The sequence below is a fragment of the Chroicocephalus ridibundus genome, unplaced genomic scaffold (genome assembly GCF_963924245.1).
Source record: "Chroicocephalus ridibundus unplaced genomic scaffold, bChrRid1.1 SCAFFOLD_98, whole genome shotgun sequence".
Taxonomy (NCBI): Eukaryota; Metazoa; Chordata; class Aves; order Charadriiformes; family Laridae; genus Chroicocephalus; species Chroicocephalus ridibundus.
The window spans coordinates 500,484-522,341 of NW_026961319.1; the positions used below are offsets into that span (position 1 = coordinate 500,484).

A 21,858-nucleotide genomic window follows, 5' to 3' on the forward strand; every position below is an offset into this window, starting at 1 on the left:
AGAAGGGTCTGGGCACCATGGCAGCTGCCATAGGAGCCAGCGGGCGTCACCTTTCAAAATGAAAGAGGAGAGACTGGAGAGGGTGCAGAGGAGGTGTGCCAAGATGGAGTGAGGGGCCTAACGCGTGAGCTGTGAGGGGAGTCTGGGCCGCTCTAGCCAGCTGATGTAGAAGCACAGGGGTGGACAAGCAGCTGGAGGACGAGCAGCTGAGCATGAACCAGCAATGCACCCCCGTGGCAAAGGCCAACAGCCTCCTGGGCTGCAGCAGGAAAAGCTTTGCTGGTGGATGGAGGGAGGTGACCCTTCCCCTCTGCTCAGCACTGGTGAGGCCACACCTGGGGTGCTGTGTCCAGTGCTGGACTCCCCCACACAAGAACGTTGTTGACCTACCAAAGCAAGTCCAGCAAAGGGCCACAACGATTGTTTAAGGCACTGCAGCATCTTTCATAGGAGGAAAGGCTGAGAGATGTGGGAGTGTTCAGTCTGCAGAAGAAACGTCTTTGGGGGATCTTCTTAATCTATATAAAATTCCATCTGAACCCAAGAAACCACTTTTTGACTGTGAGGGTGGTCAATCACTGGAAAAGGTTGCCTAGGGTGGTTGTGGAGTCTTCATCCATGGACATATTCCAAACGCACCTGGACAAGCTGCTGAGCAACGTGCTCTAGTTGATCCTTTCTCAGCTGGGGGCTTGGACTAGATGATTTCCAGAGGTCCTTTGAAACCTCAACATTTCTGTGATACCGTGAGTATAAAGGAGAAAAGTCAGACAGAAAGAAATTAACAACACATAGCATGGACCTCAAATATGGTGGGATCCCATGGAGAGGACCCAAGCTGGAGCAAGGGAGAAGTGTGAGGAGGAAGGAGAGACAGAGATGTTCTTTACTGACTGTTAAGACCCTCTTCACCACCCCCCTGCTCCTCTTGGGGTTGGGGTGGGGAGATGAGCTGGGAGCAATGGAATAATTGGAGCCCGTGAGAAAGCGTGAGGAGAACGGTCTTTAATAGTTTTGTCATTATTTCTCACAAGCAAACTCATTTTTTAACTGGCAACAAATTAAATTGATCTTCCCCAAGTTAACATGTCTTTGCGCCCGTGGCAGTAATTGGTAACTGATCTCCTTTTCTTTATCTTGACCCATGAACATTTCTGGGTTTTTTTTCTCCCTTTGCCCTGTTGAAGCGGAGGAGGGAATGAGCAGCTGGGTGGGCGTCTGGCTGCCGGCCAAGGTGAACCCACTACAGAACCACATCAGGACGCCTGCCTCCAGTGTGGGTCTCTCCAGCACAAGAAAGTCCCTGACGGACTGGAGCGAGCCCTGCAGAGGCCAGAAGGATGGATGGGGCCTGGAGCACATTTAAGGAAGAGGAGAGGCCGAGAGCTTTGGGTTCTGGAGATATCCGTTAGAGCCAAACACTGGGTCAAGGACCAGGCCAGTTGGTAAGATCTCAATCAGTGGAGATTTTCAAGATTTTATTTCCTTTTTATTAAAGATTCCGTGATTCTGTGATTCTGTGGCGGTAGAGTTGTGTATCACAGAGCCCTGGGGGAAGACAGGAGTGACCGTGCAGGAAAGGTCCCTCCTCAGGGTCAGGGTACATGGCCAGAGATGGAGATGCCTGGTGTGTGGGACTGATCTGGGACAATTTTCCCGGAGCAGCTTCCCCAGGCTGTCCAAGGAGCACGGCACAGACCAGGACCCTCTCTTTTGCACCTTTGGTGCCTTGCTTCCTTCACCATGGCTCTGCACCATGAGCACCCTGCTGTGTGCGCGCACCCTGCAAACTCACACGGCTGAGCTCTCCGCTGGCGCTTTCCTCTCCTGGGCACATTCCACCCCAGCCCAACACCTCCCCAGCAATCCCTAATTCTCCTCCTCCCCTCTCCCCAGCACAATGGCCCAGTCTGGGCTGGCCCCACGGCAATGCCCACCACAGGGTGCTGCAGAGCTCTGGTCACTCACAGCACAGCCCCAGCCCCCTGAAGGACACAGCAGCTGCTGGGGGGCAGAGAGGGAGGTTCAGGCTCCCCATCAGTCCCAGGGCTTTTTACCTGGACCCAAGGGCAGGAGGAAACACAGGCCACTCACTCTCTGGCTCTCTACATTCACATTGTGCATCAGCACACCAAGTGTATTTACCCCTTCTCTGTCCCCACCAGCCCCACGCTCCAGGACAGCATGACAGTCCTAGCCCTGCAGCTCCTCAGCCAGCTCCTGCGTCTCCCCAGTCTCTCTCCCCTGTGCCAGCTGGGTTCCCACTGACTCTCCTGTGATTGCAGAGTCCTCATTTCCCCGGCAAAACCTGGAATTAGCACTTCACTTTTGTGTGATTCCACGCTTTGTGGAGCTCCCGTCACACCCCAGGCACACGCTGTCCATGGAGATCCCCTGGGATATCCAGGCAGCTGCAGATTCCCCTCCTGGAAGATGTCTTCTGCCCTGTCGCATGTGGGAAAGAACTGGGTCTGGACCCCAGTGGCCATTCACCATCTCCACTGTCACTAGGCACCAAGAGGTGAGTCCTAAATCCAACCCTCTAACAGGTCACAACAGGACAATGAGCTTGTTTCTTTTGGGACCATGGAGTAATGGGCCCTTTTGGCATGCAACAGCTTGGGCCTGATCCTGAACGACCTTTGAAAAAACAGTGCGCAGGAAAGTGCGCAGGAAAGATGCCTTTTTATGACAGAGGTGCTTTGAGGGAGTCAGCCTGGGCCCAGTGTTACACAGAAACTTTTCTACATGGGTTCCAGGTGAGACAGAGGAGGTTCAAGCTTCAGATCAAGTACGTGAAATCGAAATATTGCTCTACAAACATAAAACCCCAAATAGGAATAACAAGCATGATACTAAAACAAAGCATGGGCCTGGTGTGGGAGTCACTTGCGTAGAAAGATGGGAAGTTTATCAGTATTGAAAAAAGTCCATGAAATCACCTTCCTCAGGGCACCCTTGAGCTCCTGGTTCCTCACGCTGTAGATGAGGGGGTTCACTGCTGGAGGAACCACTGAGTACAGCACTGCCACCACCAGATCGAGAACTGGGGAGGAGATGGAGGGGGGCTTCAGGTAGGCAAAGATGCCAGTGCTGACAAACAGGGAGACCACGGCCAGGTGAGGGAGGCACGTGGAAAAGGCTTTGTGCCGTCCCTGCTGAGAGGGGATCCTCAGCACGGCCCTGAAGATCTGCACATAGGACAGCACGATGGAAACAAAGCAAACAAAAACAACAAAAGCACTAACCACAATAAGCCCAACTTCCCTGAGGGACTCTGACTCTGAAGAGGAAAGCTGGAGGATTTTGGGGATTTCACAGAAGAACTGGTCGAGAGCATTGCCCTGGCAGAGGGGCAGGGAAAATGTACTGGCCGTGTGCAGCAGAGCATTGAGAAACCCACTGCCCCAGGCAGCTGCTGCCATGTGGACACAAGCTCTGCTGCCCATCAGGGTCCCGTAGTGCAGGGGTTTGCAGATGGCAACGTAGCGGTCATAGGACATGACGGTGAGAAAACAATAGTCCCCTACAATGAAGAAGAGAAAGACAAAGGCCTGAGCAGCACATCCTGGGTATGAAATGGCCCTGTTGTCCCAGAGGGAATTAGCCATGGCTTTGGGGACAGTGGTGGACAGGGAGCCCAGGTCAAGAACAGAGAGGTTGAGGAGGAAGAAGTACATGGGGGTGTGGAGGCGGTGGTCACAGGCGATGGCGGTGATGATGAGGGCAGCCAGGTAGATGCCCAGGAAGAGCCCGAAGTGCAAGAGCTGCAGCTCCCGTGTGTCTGCGAATGCCAGGAGGAGGAACTGGCTGATGGAGCTGCTGTTGGACATGTGCTGCCTCTGGGTGTGGAGCACTGAACAAGGAGGAAAGAACAGTGAGAAGTTAAGGGAGACTTCTCTGAGCAAAATCAATACCATTTGTCATACTTCACACTCTGCACTGCTTTTCCACTTCTATCAGATCTTCATTCAGCTCTGTGGCTGGAGCTCAGACTGTTTCTGGCCGACTGTGCCAGGAGGAGCGGGACCTCTGCCCGCTGGCTGCCCAGGAGTCAGCCCTGCTCTGCAGCAGCAGATTCGTGGGAATGGGGTGGGCAGTCCTGGTGTTCCAATTTGTCAGATAAACCTCTCCTCATGGACAAAGGGCTTGTCAGTCTCTGCACTCCCATTGCCATGAAACCACAGTTGCAAGTGTTGGAGAGAGGTTCTTCTACAGCTCTCTCCCGTCTCAGCTGGAGATTCTCTTGCATTTCAGAAACCCTCACCATTTCTGCTGCATTCAGGGACAGCAAAGGGAGTCCTGCCAGGCAAGGGGATTGTCTGAGGGTTAGTGCAGAGAGAGGGGAGCTGGTCTGTCCCTCTGTCTTGTTCCCAGCTGCCCTCTGCTTGTGCCTTTCTGAGACAGAGGGGAATCACACTCGCGTGTTGACATGGAAAGACACCAGGCACTGCTGAGAGCAGAGAAACCCACTGCCGAGAGCTCAGTGTCTCACCCTTTCTCAAGGTCTCAGCACCCCACTTCTCGCCAAGGACACACATGGCTCCTTTCACAAACCCAGCAGCGTTTCCTTGGTCGTAGCGTCTCTGCGCTTCTCCACAGGGCATTCAGGTAACAGCAGGATGCTCCAGGACAGACTGGCATCCTGGAGGGCAGCTCAGTGCTTGGAAGGACACCCCAAGGAGATACCCAAGTGTCCTAGTGATGGTATGTCAGAAAGGGAAAGTCATCTCCTTCCTCAGGGGATGATAGAGACTGCATTGCTCACAGCCCCACATGATAGAGGAGAGCTTGGACACTTCATTTCCATGGAGACACTTTATGGGATGGACTCACAAGACCGGTGCCTGACTCGGCTGCTGCAACTCCCATCCCCAGAGAGCCTGGCTGAGAGAACAAGAGGACAATTACAATATCACAGACAAGTGGAGAAACAAGGGAAAACGCAGTGATGGTCTGGCTGAGAGAGGCCAGGGCAGAGACAGCCGGGCACTCAGGACAGCGTTACCCCTACCCTGCTGTGCCCGTCACCTCCCCAGCATGAACTTTGCTGGGCCAGTTCTCTCAGCCCCTGTGCTCTGGAGAGAAAAATGGACACACGGCACATGGTTAGAGAGCTGCAGCACGGCTCTGCTGGAGCTCTGGCTTCACAGGAGGGTCATGCCTTGAACCACAGAGCCCTGAGGGCTGAGGCTTTGCTGGGTGGGAGAGGAGGCGAGGGGGCTTGCTCAGGGGAAGGGGTCCGCATTGGAGGGGATCATATGGAGTTTTCTGAATCCTTCCTCCCACAGCATTTCTGGTTTCTCTTTTCTCTCATTCCCTGACCCTATCCCTGCTGCCGGGATATTTTCCTCCTGGGAGGTGTTTCCCTGTCCCCTGTCTTTTCCCTGTCAGCTCTCACAGACCCCATCCCAACCCCTGTGCACTCCCCTTGGCCCCACAGAAACCTGCCTGTTTGCTGGGCACTGCCTGGGTTCATGTTCCTGTTTGCAGGTGGAAAAGGGCAGGTCAGAACAACCCCGATGGGTCCAGCAGAGCTGATGCTGGTGCTGCCCATGGGCAGAGGAGTGGCTGAAGGCACTCCAGGAGGTTCCTGGCAGACCTACTGACCACTCAAAGCTACAGCTCAGGAGTCTCACTGACTTCTTCCAACTTCAGAGCTCCCTGTACATTTATCCCTTTCTCTACCTCCCCACCCTCTCACTAGGAAAATAAAAACACAAACGCAGGAAAGCTCCTTATCTGTAACGTAATTCCTGCCTTGAGCTTCCCCTTGAAAAGTGCCCTCAGAAATGTCCTGGGGGTGAAGTGCAGCTGAGAGCAGCCCTGACCCACGCAGCACCCCCTTGACAGCAGGACACTCTCCTGCCAGGAGTTGCCTCTTCCACCCACACCTTCTCCCCGCACTGCTGCTGGGAGCTCCTCAGGGAAACCGAGGGCTGATCCTGACGGGAGATAAGTCCCTGCCACAGCACAAAGCACCCTTGGGTGCAGGGACCCTGCTCTGAAGGACAGACCCCTGGCTGCACACCCACCTTCACACTCTGCAGCCATCCCCGGGTGAAGGCAGCTGATGTGCCCTGTCCCTTTGACAGAGCCATGGGGAAGCCCTGCTCCAAAGCAAGTCCTTTTTCTCTATGTTGGAGAACCTCTGAGAGACCTCCTGATAGATCCCAGAGGCTGTGGGATGTGCCAGCTTCAGGAGATCATTCCAGGAACCGCAGCTGCATTGCCCTGCAGCCAGAGACTTACCCTGTTCAGGGCTGGGAAGATTTTTCTGCAGCTGAGCTCTCCTCTCTCCTCCCACCCCAGACTGCCTTTACACCCTCTCTGCCTCCCTCCTCTGCCCTCGCTGCCTGCAGGCAGTGCCCTCAGCCCTGCTGCGCTTGGCAGAGGAGCTGCTCCTGGGCAGAGCTGTCTCTCTGCAGCGCTGCCCGCTTGCCATCAGCTCCCTCCATGCCAGGAGCCCAGCCCAGCTCAGCAGCAGAGGACCAGCCCAAGGCAGCCCTTTCTCTGCCCCCTCGGGGCTCCCTCCAGGTGTCCCTGGGGCTCCAGGGGAACCTGCTGATGTAATCCCTGCTGTTCCCTGCCTCAGCTGGGCAGAGACACTTTCCTGCAGTGTTATTTCTCCCATTGCAAAAAGACATTTTGTTCCAACATTTGCATTTCTCAATCAGAGAGGTACTGAGGTCCAAAAATAGCTTTTTCTTTTTAATGTTAGACAGGACACCCAGACAATACCAGGAAGGAATCTCCTTTACCGTTTCTGATGGAAGGGATTCATCTGAGTCAATGGAGGGACCTCATCCTGCCTTTGTAGTCCTCTGGGATAAAAGAGGAGTTAGCTCCATCCCAGGCACACCTCAAACACCCAGAAGGTGGGATTCCTTTTGCATCAGTTCACATGTGCCCAAAATAGGCTCCTGCAGGTGAGCTCCTTGTCTCAGCTCCCTTGCTAAGGAATGTATAGGCTGGGCCAGAGGGATATGTTCAGGTACAGATAAGCGGTGATATATCAGGTGCCAGATGTGACCAAGATGCATGCTGGTCACTGCAAGCTCTAGCTCTGGTGGAGCAATTCATAGAGACAGGATGACCTCTGGGGGCATCTTCCTGGAGGATGGTGGGAAATTCCTTTGGCCAACTTCAATGACAGAAGGTGCCGACACGTAGGACAAGGGAACCTGTAACTCTTCCTTATGTCCAGGACAGCCCATAGAGGGATTCAGCTCACCAAATGGAGTCATGTGGCACAGGGACAGCTGAGTCTCTCCCATTCTAGCAGCAGTCTCATGTGCATCCCCTCATTGCCTAACCTAACTCAGGGCAGCTGAATCTTCATTTAACTGACACATTCAGGCCTGTGGTGCTCTGGGAGGTGCCAGGGCTCTCCAGCACAACTGCACGCAGCTGACATGGACAGCACAGGTCCTGTACAGGAACCCCGTCCCCATCCAGACTAGCTGTGGGACAGGCATCCCCCAGGGCATCTCAGACAGGGGCGCTGCCTTTGGGCCACTGACTGAATCCCACCACTGCACTGACGCAAGGGCTGTCCCTTCTCTTTACGGTAGATGCCGGGCAGGGCATGAAAACCCAGCACATCACACCAGGGTCTCCACGCGTGTTCCTTCACTCTCAGACTCTGCTGGTTCTTCTCTCCCCTATGGGTTTAACCCATCCCCTTGATGATACAATCATGGATCAGGGCAGTGATTTTCACAGTGGGCTTGAATCACAGGTTGTCCACACCATGGACATTGTCAACATCATCTCTTCCTTCCTGAGATCAGCTTCACCTCCAGCACAGGCCCTCAGGGCTGCAGAGACACAACAGACAGCAAAGCCCTCTCCTGCTCACACTACACAGCCCAGCTCTGTTTCTCTTTGACATTGGGGTGAGCATCGTTTGCCCTCTTGGTGGGCACTTCATTTCTTCTTCACACAGCCATCTGCCTTAGACTCCAGCATGTCTCTGCTCTGAAGCAAAGCCTTTGCACAGTTGAGGGGGCCTTGGAAGCAGGGTTCTACTCTCAACCCAACTGTGCCACAGCTGAGGTGCTGCAGCCCAGCCATGCCCCTGATGCCTTCAGCCTGGGGCCCAGAGAGGAGGAGCTGGAGCTGTGTGGGCAACCTCTTCCTTCCACTTGGAGGGAAAAACAGCTGAGGGGTGTTGGGACAGCTCACATGCCTGGGCTGCTGTCTTGGGTGGGGTCAGGATGATCAGGAGTCCAGGAAGGTCAGGAGGGATGTGTCCTCTGTGTGAAGGAGCTGCTGAGATGTGTGGAGCTCCTCTCTGGGATGAAGAAGTTGGGTGAGCCCTGGTGGGTGAGTGTCTGAGGAGAGACTAATAAGGGTGACATTGTGGTGGGAGACAAAGAACCTATTAAAGTCCCCTTGTAGACTGTAATTGTCCTGGCATTCAGTGGAAAGGGACCACAGCAGCATGCAAACAGTCCTGGAGGGTCCTGGAAGGTCTTGGTCAAGGCACAGCTGCCAGGTTGGTCTGCAATGGTGATACCCATCTGCATCTTGTACTCTCAAAGAAGGAAGAACTGAACATGGATGTCAAAACCAGTGTCAACCTTGGCTGTCGTGACCATGAAATAGTGGGGTCTCACCTGGGAAATAGTGGCGTCTCACCTTGGGAAAGCTCCATAGGAAAAGGAAGCATATGAGAGGCTGAGGAAGGATTAAAACAAAGGAGGAATTTAGAAATAAGGGAGGTTTTAGAAAAGCCAGAGCTCCCCTGGACTTCAAGGGCACAAGGACACGGAGTTCCTTCTTGAGGAACAGTTAAGGAAGTAAATGTAAATTATTGACCACCTCAGAAGTGTGTCACCAGTGTTGAGTAGAGAGGAAGGATCACTTCCCACGACCTGCTGGCACCGCTCTTCCTAACGCAGCCCAGGAGGCTGTGGGCCTGCTTTGCTGCAAGGGCACACTGCTGGCTCTCGGTCAGCTGCTGCTCTACCAGAACACCAAAGGTACTGCTCTGCCAAAGTGTTGAGAAGCTCTCAGTCACTCAGCCCCCAACCTGTACCGGTGCAGGGGACTATTTCTCCCTGTGTCCAGGGCTTGCGTTTCCCTTTGCTGAACTTCATGAGGCTTCTTTTCTGTCCAGTTTTGGGCATGCCAATGATTATCACAGTATGCCTGAATCAAAGGATGTCGATACCATGGGCATTTTCAACTAGTGGAAAGTTGGTTTTTCAAGTAAAACCAGTGCTAGCCTTGGGTGTCGTGACCATGAAATAGCGGGGTCTCACCTCCCAAGGAGAAGCATAATAGAAGAATGCAGATGAAAGATCTCAGAGGAGCAGACTTTGGCCTAGTCTTGTGACTTTTTTGTGGGGAGCCCGTGTGAGCAGCACAGAAGGGCAGCAGAGGGTCTGCAGTACAGTGGTCTGCAAGGACAGTGTCTTTCACGTACCAGAGTGTGGTCACAGAGTGTGGTCATACCCATAGTCAGGACAGCAAGCAGAGCTATCAGAAGAAGAGCTGGGGGAAACAAGACACTCACGGGGAAGCGACATAGAAAAAAGGAAGCATTCAAAAAGAGGCTTCAAGGATGAAAGCAAAGGAGGACTTGAGGAATATGGTTGGTTTTAGAAAAGCCACAACTCCCGTAGAGTTGACACTTGCAAGGGACTTGAAGGGCACAACAATGAGCAGTTATTCCTTCAGGAGCTGTGAAACAATAAAGAAAGACAATGTGTGGTAACGGCTGAATTTGCAAAGAGTAGGTGTAGATAGGTACGAGGTACTCTTGGCCCGCATCTCCACCAGCAAGGTCTCCCAGTTCCATGTGCGTAAGGGGAAGAACCCCACGTAAAATCCAGCAGTGGATGCAGATCAAGTCAGGGTCTACATGGGTAAGGTCAACCTTTGGTCGTCCATTGGACCAGATGGGATGAATCCAAGGATGATGAGAGACCAGGCTGATGTCAGAGCAGGGCTGCTCTGATCCATTTTGGATCATTTTGTGTGGCTGGGCAGCAGCTCTGTGGAAATGGCCCTGGGGCTCCTTGAATTTTATCAGGCCAAACAAGAGCCAGCAGCAAAGGCGGCCAACAGCATCTGGGGCTGTATGAGCAGGAGCACAGCCAGAAGAAGTGATTATGCTGCTCTGCTCAGCACCTTTTACACCACACCCTGCCCAGTGACAGTGAGACAAGGGCAAACAGGAACCAGCTCACTGGAGGGCCACCAAGGTGGTAACCCTGCCATTGTCCTTCAAGCGTTTGTGTGATTTCACTAACAACAGCAGCATGTACCACAACAAAGAAACACTAAAGCAACAACATCATTGATCGGCCTAAATATAAATACCTGCACTGGAGCAGTCTACATCTGTGGTAGCCCCTCTGGGCAATGACAGTGGAATCAAAGAATCACAGCATCACAGAACAGTAGGGGTTGGAAGGTTTGAAGAGCTAAGACCTGTTCAGATGATGTTTAGACTTCTGTGACACTGACTGTGAACACATTCATGAGAGGCCTTTACGCTATTCACAACCAGTAACCTGAAGCCCTACGGCTACCTCTAAGTGAAGGTAGTCGGGTAGAAAACACTGAGGGAAATGAGCAAGATAAATTGTAGCAGGGCTGAGTAGAGAGGAAGGATCACCTCCATCGACCTGCTGGCAGTGGTCTTCCTAGCGCAACCCGGAAAGCCATTGGCCATCTTTGCTGCAAAGGTGCAAAGCCTGGAGAAGAGAAGGCTTTGGGGAGACCTAATATCAGCCTTCCCACATCTTCTTGGCTGTCACCATGAAAATCCATCCAGGCTCTTCACTATTGTGGGTGATGGGAGGATGAGGGCCAATGGCATCAGCTGAAACAAATGGGCAAACCTCTCTCCCTGTCAAGACAGGCAAACACTGGAGAAGATTTCCCAGAGAGCTTGTGTCATCTCCACCCTTGGAGCTTTTTAATCCCAAAATGGAGGAAGCCCTGAGCAACCTGGTCTGAGCCCATAGTTGGCCCTGCTGTGAGCAGGAGGGTGGTCTAGCGATCTCCTCATCTTCCTTCCCGCGCGTGAATGATTCTGTGTTTCAATCCACCATCTTTTCTTCCTGAGGGGAGGGAAATCAGTCAGGTTCCTGGTGATCTCAGAAGTCAACCAGAAAATCCCGTCAGATGATCTGGGACTTTCTTGTCCCACTCCAGGCATAGTTACTCAGGTGCAGGGCTGCAAACAGCCCTGATCCTTTCCATTGCTTCACCATTTCTTTTTCACTCTTTTCCCACTCACAAGTTCTTCCCCTTGACCATCCTTGTACCCTCCCATGCAAATAGCCCACCTCTATTTACCCTTTCCTCCATGGTCCTCGTTTGGCTTCCTTTGTACTTCCATTTGGAGTTTCTGAGCTTTTCACCATGGGAATCACCTTGGTGAACAATGGCATTGATCAAGTGCCTACCTTTTATATCACAGGACACAGTAGTGTCCTGCGATTCCTCATGCTGTTATCTTGTCACCACGTGTCAGGGAGAGCCATCTGCACGCACACATGAACGACTGGCCCAATGGAGCTTCATTCCTGGGGGACCCTGAAAAACTCTGGGATTCAGCAAATAGAAAGCTCGCATAGTTTTACAAGGAGAATTGGCCAGGCCTTTCCTGGGGGCAGGATTACCCCACAGATGAGGGCATGCTGTGACCTGACTGGCCGAGGACTGACCCCGAGGAGAAGGGCCTGGGCATTACGAGGGATGCAACTTTAGCCAGTGGCACATGCGGATCGTGAATTGGACTAGCTGCACACAGGGCTGCATTAGGGGGCACACGGCCACCCAGACAAGGCATTTATCAGCCCCCTTGACCCAGCACTGGTGTGGCCACGTCTGGACTCATGTGTCTGTGTGTGGGGCGCTCTGTTCTGAAGGAAGGAGGAGGAACTGGAGAAGCTCCAAAGGTCATTGGCCAGGGTGGGTTTGGGGCCTGTGTGGAGAAGCTGAGGGAGCTGGGCTTCTGTACCTTTTGAAGTGGAGGCCCAGGGCTCTCTAGCAGTAGCCTGCACCTGCTTGAAGGGTGGCTTCAGAGATGGTGGAGCTTTTCCTGGTAGGGGGAAGAGAAGGAAACCTCAACAAAGTGCAGCTTGGAGGGTTCGGACTGCATGTGAGGAAAAAGAAATCTCACTCAAATGGTTGTACTGTGGTGCAAGAGGTCACCCAGAGGGAGTCTGGATCAGCCCATGGCTTTGTGTTTCAAGGAACAGGCGGTGAGAGTGGAGAGACATCAGTACAGATATGGAAATGCCGGGGTGAGAACGATGTGGGAAAGCATCATGGGTGTCTGCAGCCTGCAAGGAAAGAGGTGCAGGCATGGGACAGTGATGGTCAGCCTGCAGCAGAGATGGCCCAGGGCCCTGGCAAGGCTAAAAAGCCCAACAGCACCAAGGTCTTTCTCCCCTTGGCTATGGCAGTTGCCTCTGCCACCGAGGCCCACCAGAAGAAACTTTATTTTGAGGCTCTGGACTTGGTTTCTTCTTCACCATCACATGGGGGAGCCTTTAGGTGTTGCACAGTTTCCCTACACTTGGCCTTGCTCACCCTCACACCCCACTGCCCCCAGGAAGAGCCCTGAGCCACACCTGAGGGGCAGGATCTGCCTTCCCAGGGCCTGAGGGTCAGGTTTGGCCTTGCTGCTTCATCAAACAAAGGAACAGTTTTCTCTTCATTGCAGCCACCTGCACTGTGCCTTTGCCTTCCTGCAATCACAACCTCCAGCTATCTCCTCTAACGAGTCCATGGGGAGACTTTGTCACCACTGGCCCTCAGTGGGGCCCATTAATGCTTCCATGTACTTTGAGTTTTGCTTCTGACTTCTTGAGCAGTTTTTCAATCTTCTCTCAGTATCTGAGGTTCATGGCCTCAGAGCTAAATCCACCACGGGGCTCATTAAAGTACAGAAAGCCCTAACGAGCTTTTTCTCTTCCTTCAATTTCTTTCAAGTCTTCAGTACTTCTACAGCTAATTGGAGTTTTTTTCATAATGTAGTTAAGAAGGAAGATTTCAAAGAGAACCTAATAATTTTTTTTTTATTATTACTATTTTAAATTTATTTTTCAGTTTAGAGAAGGGATGATGGAAGTCTTCTGCAATTGATATTGATCCAGAGGGTCTCCTCAGGAGGTCTGGATGGCTAGGAAAAGCAGTCCCTTGAGGTGACACTGTATGGACATCCTTGCTCCTCACCCCCACAACCCCACCATCTCTCTCATTGGCCAGCTGGGATTTACATCACTTGTCCTTCCATCAGACTTCTCCACTGATCTCTGCAGCTGGATGTTACAGCTCCATTGCACCAGCTCCCACCCGATCTCCCTAGAGACCCGGCTGCACCCAGGCACAGAAGGATTTTTCCACTTTGCAAGCAAAGAAAAGTAAAGAATAATCATGTTTGATAAACACCAAAACACCCTCTGCAGCCATATGCCAAGTACAGGCTGCCTCTAATGAGGTTGCTTTTCTACGAGGGATAATCTTATGAGAAACAGGTACAAACAGATAGGTATAAAGAGTTGGCCACAGGAGACAATTAGACTGAAGGACAGGGAAACTTTTACCTACATGAAGCTCGAAGCAGCAGCTGGATGGGTGACAGGAACCTGAATGAACAAAGAGTAAGAGAAGGAGAAAACGGGAGTATAACTGAAAAGGCCTTTGTCTAGACAGTCTGCACCAGAAAAGATGACTTTAGAAGTGGTCATTGTATCAGGACAGGTGAAAACATATGATAGAATAGAGAAATTAAGTACACCGTATAACAGGCAGAATAGTGGTAATGAAGTTACAGGGGAAGATTGAGATTTCTGTGGAATATCCTTTTTGACATGTCATGGGCCTGGTAGAGGTCTCTCGTGAGAGAGGACAAGCCAATGTTGCACCCAACTCTGAAAGAAACCAAAAGGGCAACCCCGGGAACTACAGGCTGTACCAGCTCAGTTTGGTGAGGAGCAAACCATCGATATCTCTTGGGTGATATTCCTGGGCACCTAAGAGAGAAGACCATGTCCAAAAGCAGAAGCCTGGACTTTCAAGGAGCGAGTAACGTCGTTTGTGCATGAGGGGAGAAGAGTGGATGTCGTTCACTTCAACTTCAGCAAGATTTTTGACATGATCTCTCTTGTACTCAAGTTAGGAGAGTACAGTCTGGAAGGGCAGACAAACGGATGGTAAAACACCAGTTGGATGATGAGGCTGGGAGAGCAATGGTGAAGGGCTCATACCCTACCTGGAGGCCACGGGGACATACTGGGGGACTATGGGGCAGCACAGGAAGCTCTCCTGGGCCCTGTTCAGTTTAGCACCTGTATCCATGACCCAAAGGAGGTAACTCCCACCATGTTAAACAAGAACAAAGGCTGCATTCTGCACCTGGGATGAAATAATGCTGGACACAATACAGACTGGCAGAGGAGTGGCTAGAAAGCAGCCCTGCAGAGAGGGATCTGGGGGCGCTGGTCGACAGCAGGCTCGATGGGAGTCAGCAGTGTGCCCTGGCAGCCACGGGGGCAAACTGCATCCTGGGGTGCGTCACACACGGTATAAGCAGCTGGTGGTTATCCCACTGTATTCAGCGCTGATGCGACCTCTACCTTGAGCTCTGTGTGCAGTTCTGGGCCCCACAATGTAAGAAGGCTGTGAAGGTACCCAAATGTGTCCAGAGGAGGGCAACAAAGCTGGGGAAAGGGCTGGAAGGCATGTCCTGTGAGGAGCGGCTGAGGACTCTGGGTTTGTTCAGTTTAGAGAAAAGAAGGCTGAGGGGCGACCTCATTGCTCTCTACAGGGTCCTGAGGAGGGGAAGTAGAGAGGGAGGTGCTGAGCTCTTCTTCCTCATGCCCAGTGATAGGACGCATGGGACGCTTTGTCAGGAGAGGTTTAGACTGGACAGAAGGCAGCAATTCTTTCTCTAAAGGGTGGTCAAACACTGGAACAGGCTTCCGAGAGAGGTGCTCGACGCCTTGTGTTTAAGAGGCCCATCGGTGTTTAAAAGGTGTTTGGAGAATGCCCTAAATAACATGATTTTTCTTTTGGTCAGCCCTGAAGTGCTCAGGTATTTGGACTAGATGATCATTGTAGGTCCCTTCCAACTGAACGATTCTATTCTATTCTATTCTATTCTATTCTATTCTATTCTATTCTATTCTATTCTATTCTATTCTATATATACACCTGTAGAGGGTGGATCCGTCCAGAAGCTCTGCTTGGAAACTCAGCCCCTGGATACCAGCCTACCCAGTTGCAGCCACAGCTCCATTCCAGATGCTGGTACAGACCACCCCAGTCACACTCACACACACGCACATGAACTCTTAAGTCCAGTCCCTCCAGTCTCTCTGGTTCTGGCACTAATGGCATACGGGCTGTCTGACCTCCTGGTCCTGTTCCGGCTGCTGCACTCACACCACCGTGCTCACACATTCACACAGAAGATTAACTGACATGGAAAAGCAATAGAAATTAAGTTTAATGAGGAGACAGGACAGACTGGTCGTGTCCTCCCCTAAACTTCCCATAATAAGTGGGACAAGGTGTTCATTCCTCAGGAGCCTGTAATTTGGGTTCCCATCTGCCACTGTGCCTTTGTGCTCTTCTTGGTTTCTGGAGATGGGTTCCAGGCAGTTCTCCTGTGATGGGTCTGGGAGCAGATGGGCAGGGCATTAACATTTGATAGCAGATCATGGGAATTGCTGTCCAGAAATGCATCGTGATAAGGCAAAAAGCTTTATTGTTGCACGGGCAATGGCTTCATTCCGGGCCAGTATCACGGTCTTGTTTCTTAGACTGTAGATGAATGGATTTAAGAATGGGTACAGGACAGTGTTTAGCAAAGCCACCATTCCGTTTGCCTGCGAGGAAACGTGTTCTGAAGGATGCACATAGAGAGCAATGCAGCACGCATAGGCAATGGCCAAGGTGGTGAGATGGGAAGAACATGTAGTGAAAGCTTTTTTCCTCCCAGAGGCTCCTGGAAGGTGTAGAATACAGAAAAGGACGCCTGTGTAAAATGCCAGAGTTAAACATAAGGAACCCAGCATGACAAATGATAATAAATTAGAGTCCATTTTCCCAAGCAGGCTGGTGTCAGAGCAGGACAATTTGAACAAGGGGGAGCTGTCGCAAAACAAATGGTGGATCTTGTTTGAGCCCCAGAAGGTCAGCTTGTAGAGGAGGACCAGAGAGTAACTCAAGAGTGTGGTGCCCATGACCCAAGCAGCAACAACCAGGTGGATGCAGAGCTGAGGCTTCATGATGGCAGCATTACGCAAAGGCTGGCAGATGGCAATGTAGCGGTCAAAGGACAAGACAACAAGTAGAACAATCTCTGTAGTGCCCAGGGCAAAACAGAAATAGGATTGGGCAAAGCAGCTGCTTAGTGAGATTGTTCTCCTACCAGAACCCAGGATCACAAGCAATTTGGTGCTTGTGGAAGATGTAAACCAGATTTCCAGGAAGGACAGATTGCTGATGAAAAAGTACAGGGGGGGTTGCAGGCGGTGACCCACGCGCACAAGGAAAATGATGGTTGCGTTCCCCATCACTGTTGTCAGGTATACGAGCAGAAGGACCAGAGAGAGAAATAGCTGTAGTCTTTGATCAATCTAATCTAATTAGATCAATTAGATATTCACAAGTCCATGGGCCCCGATGGGATGCACCCGAGAGTGCTGAAGGAGCTGGGGGAAGGCATTGCTGGGCCGCTCTCCATCATCTTTGAAAGGTCCTGGAGAACAGGCGAGGTGCCTGAGGACTGGAGGAAAGCCAACGTCACTCCAGTTTTAACAAAAGGCAAGAAGGAGGAGCCGGGGAACTACAAGCCAGTCAGCCTCACCTCCATCCCTGGAAAGATGATGGAACAGCTCGTTCTGGGCGTCATCTCAAGGCATGTGGAGGAAAAGAAAGCTATCAGAAGTACTCAACATGGATTGACCAAGGGGAAATCATGTCTGACTAATCTGAAAGCCTTCTATGATGGCATGACTGGATGGATAGATGAGGGGAGGGTGGTAGATGTGGTCTACCTTGACTTGAGTAAGGCGTTCAACACAGTCTCCCACAGCATCCTCATAGGGAAGCTTAGGAAGAGTGGGCTTGATGAATGGACAGTAAGGTGGACAGATAACTGGTTGGAAGACAGAGCTCAGAGGGTCATGATTAGGGGCACAGGGTCTAGTTGGAGGTCAGTGACGAGTGGTGTTCCCCAGGGGTCAGTACTGGCTCCAGTCCTCTTCTATGTATTCATCAATGACCTGGATGAGGGGATAGAGTGCACCCTCAGCAAGTTTACCGATGACACAAAGCTGGGGGGGGGTGCCTGACACACCGGAAGGCTGTGCCGCCACCCAGAGAGACCTGGACAGGTTGGAGATCTGGACAGAGAGGAACCTTATGAGATTCAACAAGGGCAAGTGTAGGGTGCTGCACCTCGGGAGGAATAACCCCCTGCACCAGGACAGGTTAGGGGCTGACCTGCTGGAGAGATGCTCAGTGGAAAGAGACCTGGGAGTCCAGGTGGACAACAGGATGACCATGAGCCAGCAATGTGCCCTGGTGGCCAAGAAGGCCAATGGCATCCTGGGCTGCATCAAGAAGAGCGTGGCCAGCAGGTGGCGGGAGATCATCCTCCCCCTCTACTCTGCCTTGGTGAGGCCGCACCTGGAGTACTGTGTCCAGTTCTGGGCTCCCCAGTTCAACAGGGTCAGGGAACTGCTGGAGAGGGTGCAGCAGAGAGCTACCAAGATGCTGAGGGGACTGGAACATCTCTCTTATGAAGAAAGGCTGAGGGATTTGGGTCTCTTCAGTCTGGAAAAAAGACGGCTGAGGGGGGACCTTATCAACACTTATAAATAATTAAAGGGTGTGCGTAAGGAGGATGGGGCCAGGCTCTTTTCAGTGGTGCCCGGGGACAGGACAAGAGGTAATGGGCACAAACTTGAGCATAGGAAGTTCCAGCTAAACATGAGGAAGAACTTCTTGACTTTGAGGGCGGCAGAGGCCTGCCACAGGCTGCCCAGAGAGGTGGGGGAGTCTCCAACTCTGGAGACATTCAAAACCCACCTGGATGCGTTCCTGTGCAACCTGCTCTGGGTGACCCTGCTCTGGCAGGGGGGTTGGACTAGATGATCTGCAGAGGTCCCTTCCACCACTATGATTCTATGATTCTATGAAACCCACTTCCCATGCTATGGAATTTCATTTCAGTGCTGCATGTTCATTTGGGTTAAAATGAACAGAAACAAACCTAGAAAAAACCACGCTGGGCTAGTTTTTCGGAGAGGCAGTTTCAAAGTGGCAAAGCAGTTCAATACATAAATATTGAGAGCCAAGTTCACATTTCCAGCAAGGGGAAAGGTCCCAATTTGCTAATTAAACTCTTTGGCCCATCCTGCCTGGAGTTGTACAGCAGTTGTGTCACACAGTAGCCAGTGTCAGAGGGAAGAGGGAGGCAGCGGGAACTGGAATGGTTTGGGCTCAAATGGAACTCAGACCCTGAGCTGGCAGGACAACACTGGCCGCAGTCGGACACAGGTTCCCTGAGACGACTGTGAGCTCAGACCATGGGTGTGGAGGATGCACCAACCTCTTGAAGTCCCATCTCGGCAGGGGAAGAGGAAGGGTTTGTGAGAGACATGGGCATGCAGGGAACGAGCAGTGTGTGCATAGCAATGAGCGTGTGAAAGGCCGGAGAAGGACCTGAAATAGCAAGGGGTGTCATGCTGAAATGTCAGAGGTTGAATTTTCACTCTGAGGCAGCAGAATGAGGAGGATACGCACTTCAGCGCTGGGTTGTGGAGCTAAATAGAGGATTCTAGCATGTCTGGGGCTTGCAAATCTTGGGGGATAAATGAGCATTGACAAGGCTTTTGGAAGAAAGCAAATAGGTTGGAGGGGACTCACAGGAACTGGCAAATCCGCAGAACTCCACAGCTTTTTTTTGGAGCTAAAGAACCTGGCAGAGGCATGGGACAGTGTAGCTGCGGTGGGCATGGCTTTTGGCCACAGAGTCTGCAAAGTGTCCTCCTGCTGACCAGTACCCGGCTTCACACACTCACACATTACACAGAGCCCTGAGCATTCCAAGAGGGAAAGGAGCTCCCTCCCCAAAGGATGGGGGTCAGGCCTTGGCCATCCTGCTTGGGGAAGCAAATCAAGGGCTTTCGCAATGACTTCCACGTTTAAATTTCTTCCTGTAGCAAGTGTCTCTGACATCCTTTCCTGCTTCACCAGCCCCCAGGGACAGGAACTTTGTCTGCTCATTCCCTCCTCGGTCTCTTCAGAGGCAGAGATCAGCAGGGCCTGCTAACACCCCCAGAAACCTGGAGGTTTGCTTCTGGCTTTTACTTCTCCGGGGGCTTGCTCAGTCTTTCAGGATCTGCAGTGCAGGAACTCAGCACCAGAGAGCTCATTAACACGCCAAACGCCCTAAGGAGCCAGCTCTGAGCCTAATTCTCCTTTAGTCTTCCATTCTTATGGGGTTCATGAGAGAGGTGTCAGGAGTGGAGTCAAAGTGAAAAGATGCCAAAGCCAAGAGCCCAAGTGAATGAAATACTGGATTTTCAATAGCCAGTTCTGCATTAACACAGTGCTGCAGCTGGGTTACAGCACTGTCCTCTTTCTGATATTAGTGATAGCACCACAAATTCCAAAACACCCTTGAGAGCTGCTTTAGTTTTCCTCCTCTCCAAAGTTCACCCTGCTCAGACCCTGACAGGATGACTTCAAATCTCTGTAACTCAAATCTCTCCAACCCTCTGCCATCCACGCTTCCTCTCTCACCCCAGAGCACTTCTCCCCAGCCCTTCAGCACATTACAAGGCCTCTGCTTTTTAGCTGCATGAAGTCAGGGTACTCCCTTACAACGTCACGGAATCACAGAATGATAGGTGTTGGAAGGGACCTCTGGAGATTGTCTAGTCCAACCCCCCTGCCAGAGCAGGGTCACCTAGAGCAGGTGAAAGTCTTCCCTACAGAAGTCTTCTCGAGGTGCTGATCCCAATGATATCACCTCATGTTATGTACGGCTCCATCCTCCTTCTGCAGAGCTTCATTGATGGGCAGTTTTCCTGTTTCTTTCATGGTGGTTAGCCTTCCCTGCCTTTTTCTATTGTATGCATATCAAATAGTGTCAGAAGCAACACATTTTTCCTCCACACCTTCACCCATTTCCGGCTGCAGTCTGAGATATTTCCCCTCTTGGAGCAGACATTGTGCAAAGCTGCTCCATGGAGGGAAACCCACTTTAGTGCTGCGTATTCGTTTGGGTTAGAGAGAAGCACCAAAGACACGCTGAGCTAGTTTTTCAAACAGTTTCAAAGTGGCGTAAAAGTTTAAATCCAGAAAAGCCAAGTTAAAAAAAGGGAGGAAAAATGGGCAAAGCTGTATATTCTGAACTGACAAATTCTCTGTCAGTGAAGAGAAAGTCCAGAATCTATGGGAGGTCTTCATCAGTTGGCCCTGTGGGAAGCTGGGTTCCTTGGGCCACCAATGAGGTTCACCTTCCACAAAGCATAACCAAGTAAGAAATATTTTAGAGAGATGAAAAACTATCAACTAAGCACACCTAAAGATTGTGCTAAAGACAGAATGAGAGAGACTACTGAATGATAGGCAAGCTTTTAACTCCCTGAAGCTCAAAGCATCATCTGGATTGTTGAGAGGTGTCTGAATGATCAAAGAAGAAGAGAAAGGGAAGTCTTGAGAGCCATCGCAAGTGCTTCTGTGCAGATGTAGTTCTGGAAAGGTGACTTCAGACATGGTCAGTTTAGTTAGGAGAGGTGGAAATACGTGAAAGATGAGGGAGACTAAATGCACAGCCTGAGAGGGAGCACTGAAAAAATGCAAATAGAGTTCTCCTGGTTTGGAAGGTCAATAGCTCTCCTCTTGCTATTGATACACATCCTGAAGACTCCTCATTTTGATCTCATGGGAAAACAATGACATTTGATTTAAAGTATTGAATTTTTTCAGCTGATGAGGTCGAGTTGATACATGTTAACACGTCTAAAAATTTCTGAGGTTTTCAGGCAGGGTTCTGCTGTCTGACCATCAGTGCCCAGCGGTACCTCCAGAGGACGCAGTGTCTCTGAAGCACATGCCTGGGACTGGCCGCTGTCACAGAGGACCTGCTGGAGAGCAGAGCCCCTCGGATGCTGCAGCTGCAGCCTGGGCAGAGGGTCCCAGGGCAGCCACACTTGCACCACGCGCCCGTGTCCCTCTAACTGCATCCCACCCCTATTTTATCATCAATTACCTTTGCACACAAACACAGTACAAAATATCCCCCAGAGATCAGTGTATTAAAACAAGACAAATCCAAGCAAGGAGGATAACACCACCAAAAGTGTTTGAAGCTTGAAGCTGCACGAGGACATCATCCCAAGCACAAACAGAGGCTGGGTGGAGAATAGATCGAGAGCAGCCCAGAAAAGAACACATTGCCCACAGAAGTTTTGGAGGCCCCATCCCTGGAGGTGTTCAAGACCAGGTTGGATGGGGCTTTGAGCAGATGAAGTGCGACCCCTACAAACGCCCATTTCTCATGGAGGATGCTGCCGAGAGCACCACCGGTTATTATTTGGTCACTGTCCTGCCAGAACTGAGCCATCTCCTTCCCTCTAACGCTACCAGGGGGGAAGGCGGCCAAGAAAAGAAGGCAAAGAATCTGAACACCCAAAAAGCTGCTGTGAAAATGAGGAATTTTTGACCCCTAGTATCCCAGGGGTGACTGTGTAAGAAAAGTGTTAGAGAAATGTTTGTCCTGCGTTTCCAGGTTCATCTCCATGTCTCCCCAGGGCTTCTACCCCAGAGATACTCTCGCTTCCTCCTCGGCCAAACGGGGTCTGTCCT

At 51.5% G+C, this 21,858-nt stretch overlaps 2 protein-coding genes across 2 annotated transcripts; both read right to left on the reverse strand.

Moving 5' to 3' along the window:
• Window positions 1-2,885: 2,885 nt before the first annotated feature.
• Window positions 2,886-3,833, reverse strand: LOC134509342 (olfactory receptor 14J1-like). Its single transcript, XM_063321822.1, has one exon. The coding sequence runs from the start codon at window positions 3,831-3,833 to the stop codon at window positions 2,886-2,888; it is 948 nt and encodes a 315-aa protein (XP_063177892.1).
• An 11,856-nt stretch (window positions 3,834-15,689) lies between these two features.
• On the reverse strand, window positions 15,690-16,607 carry LOC134509323 (olfactory receptor 6E1-like). Its single transcript, XM_063321803.1, has one exon. It carries the CDS (start codon window positions 16,548-16,550, stop codon window positions 15,690-15,692), a length of 861 nt encoding a protein of 286 aa, XP_063177873.1. The 5' UTR covers window positions 16,551-16,607.
• Between the last annotated feature and the right edge of the window lie 5,251 nt (window positions 16,608-21,858).

Coding starts and splice junctions, on each gene's coding strand:
- LOC134509342 (XM_063321822.1), bottom strand. CDS start 3,833: ATGTCCAACAGCAGCTCCATCAGCCAGTTCCTCCTCCTGGCATTCGCA.
- LOC134509323 (XM_063321803.1), bottom strand. CDS start 16,550: ATGGGGAACGCAACCATCATTTTCCTTGTGCGCGTGGGTCACCGCCTG.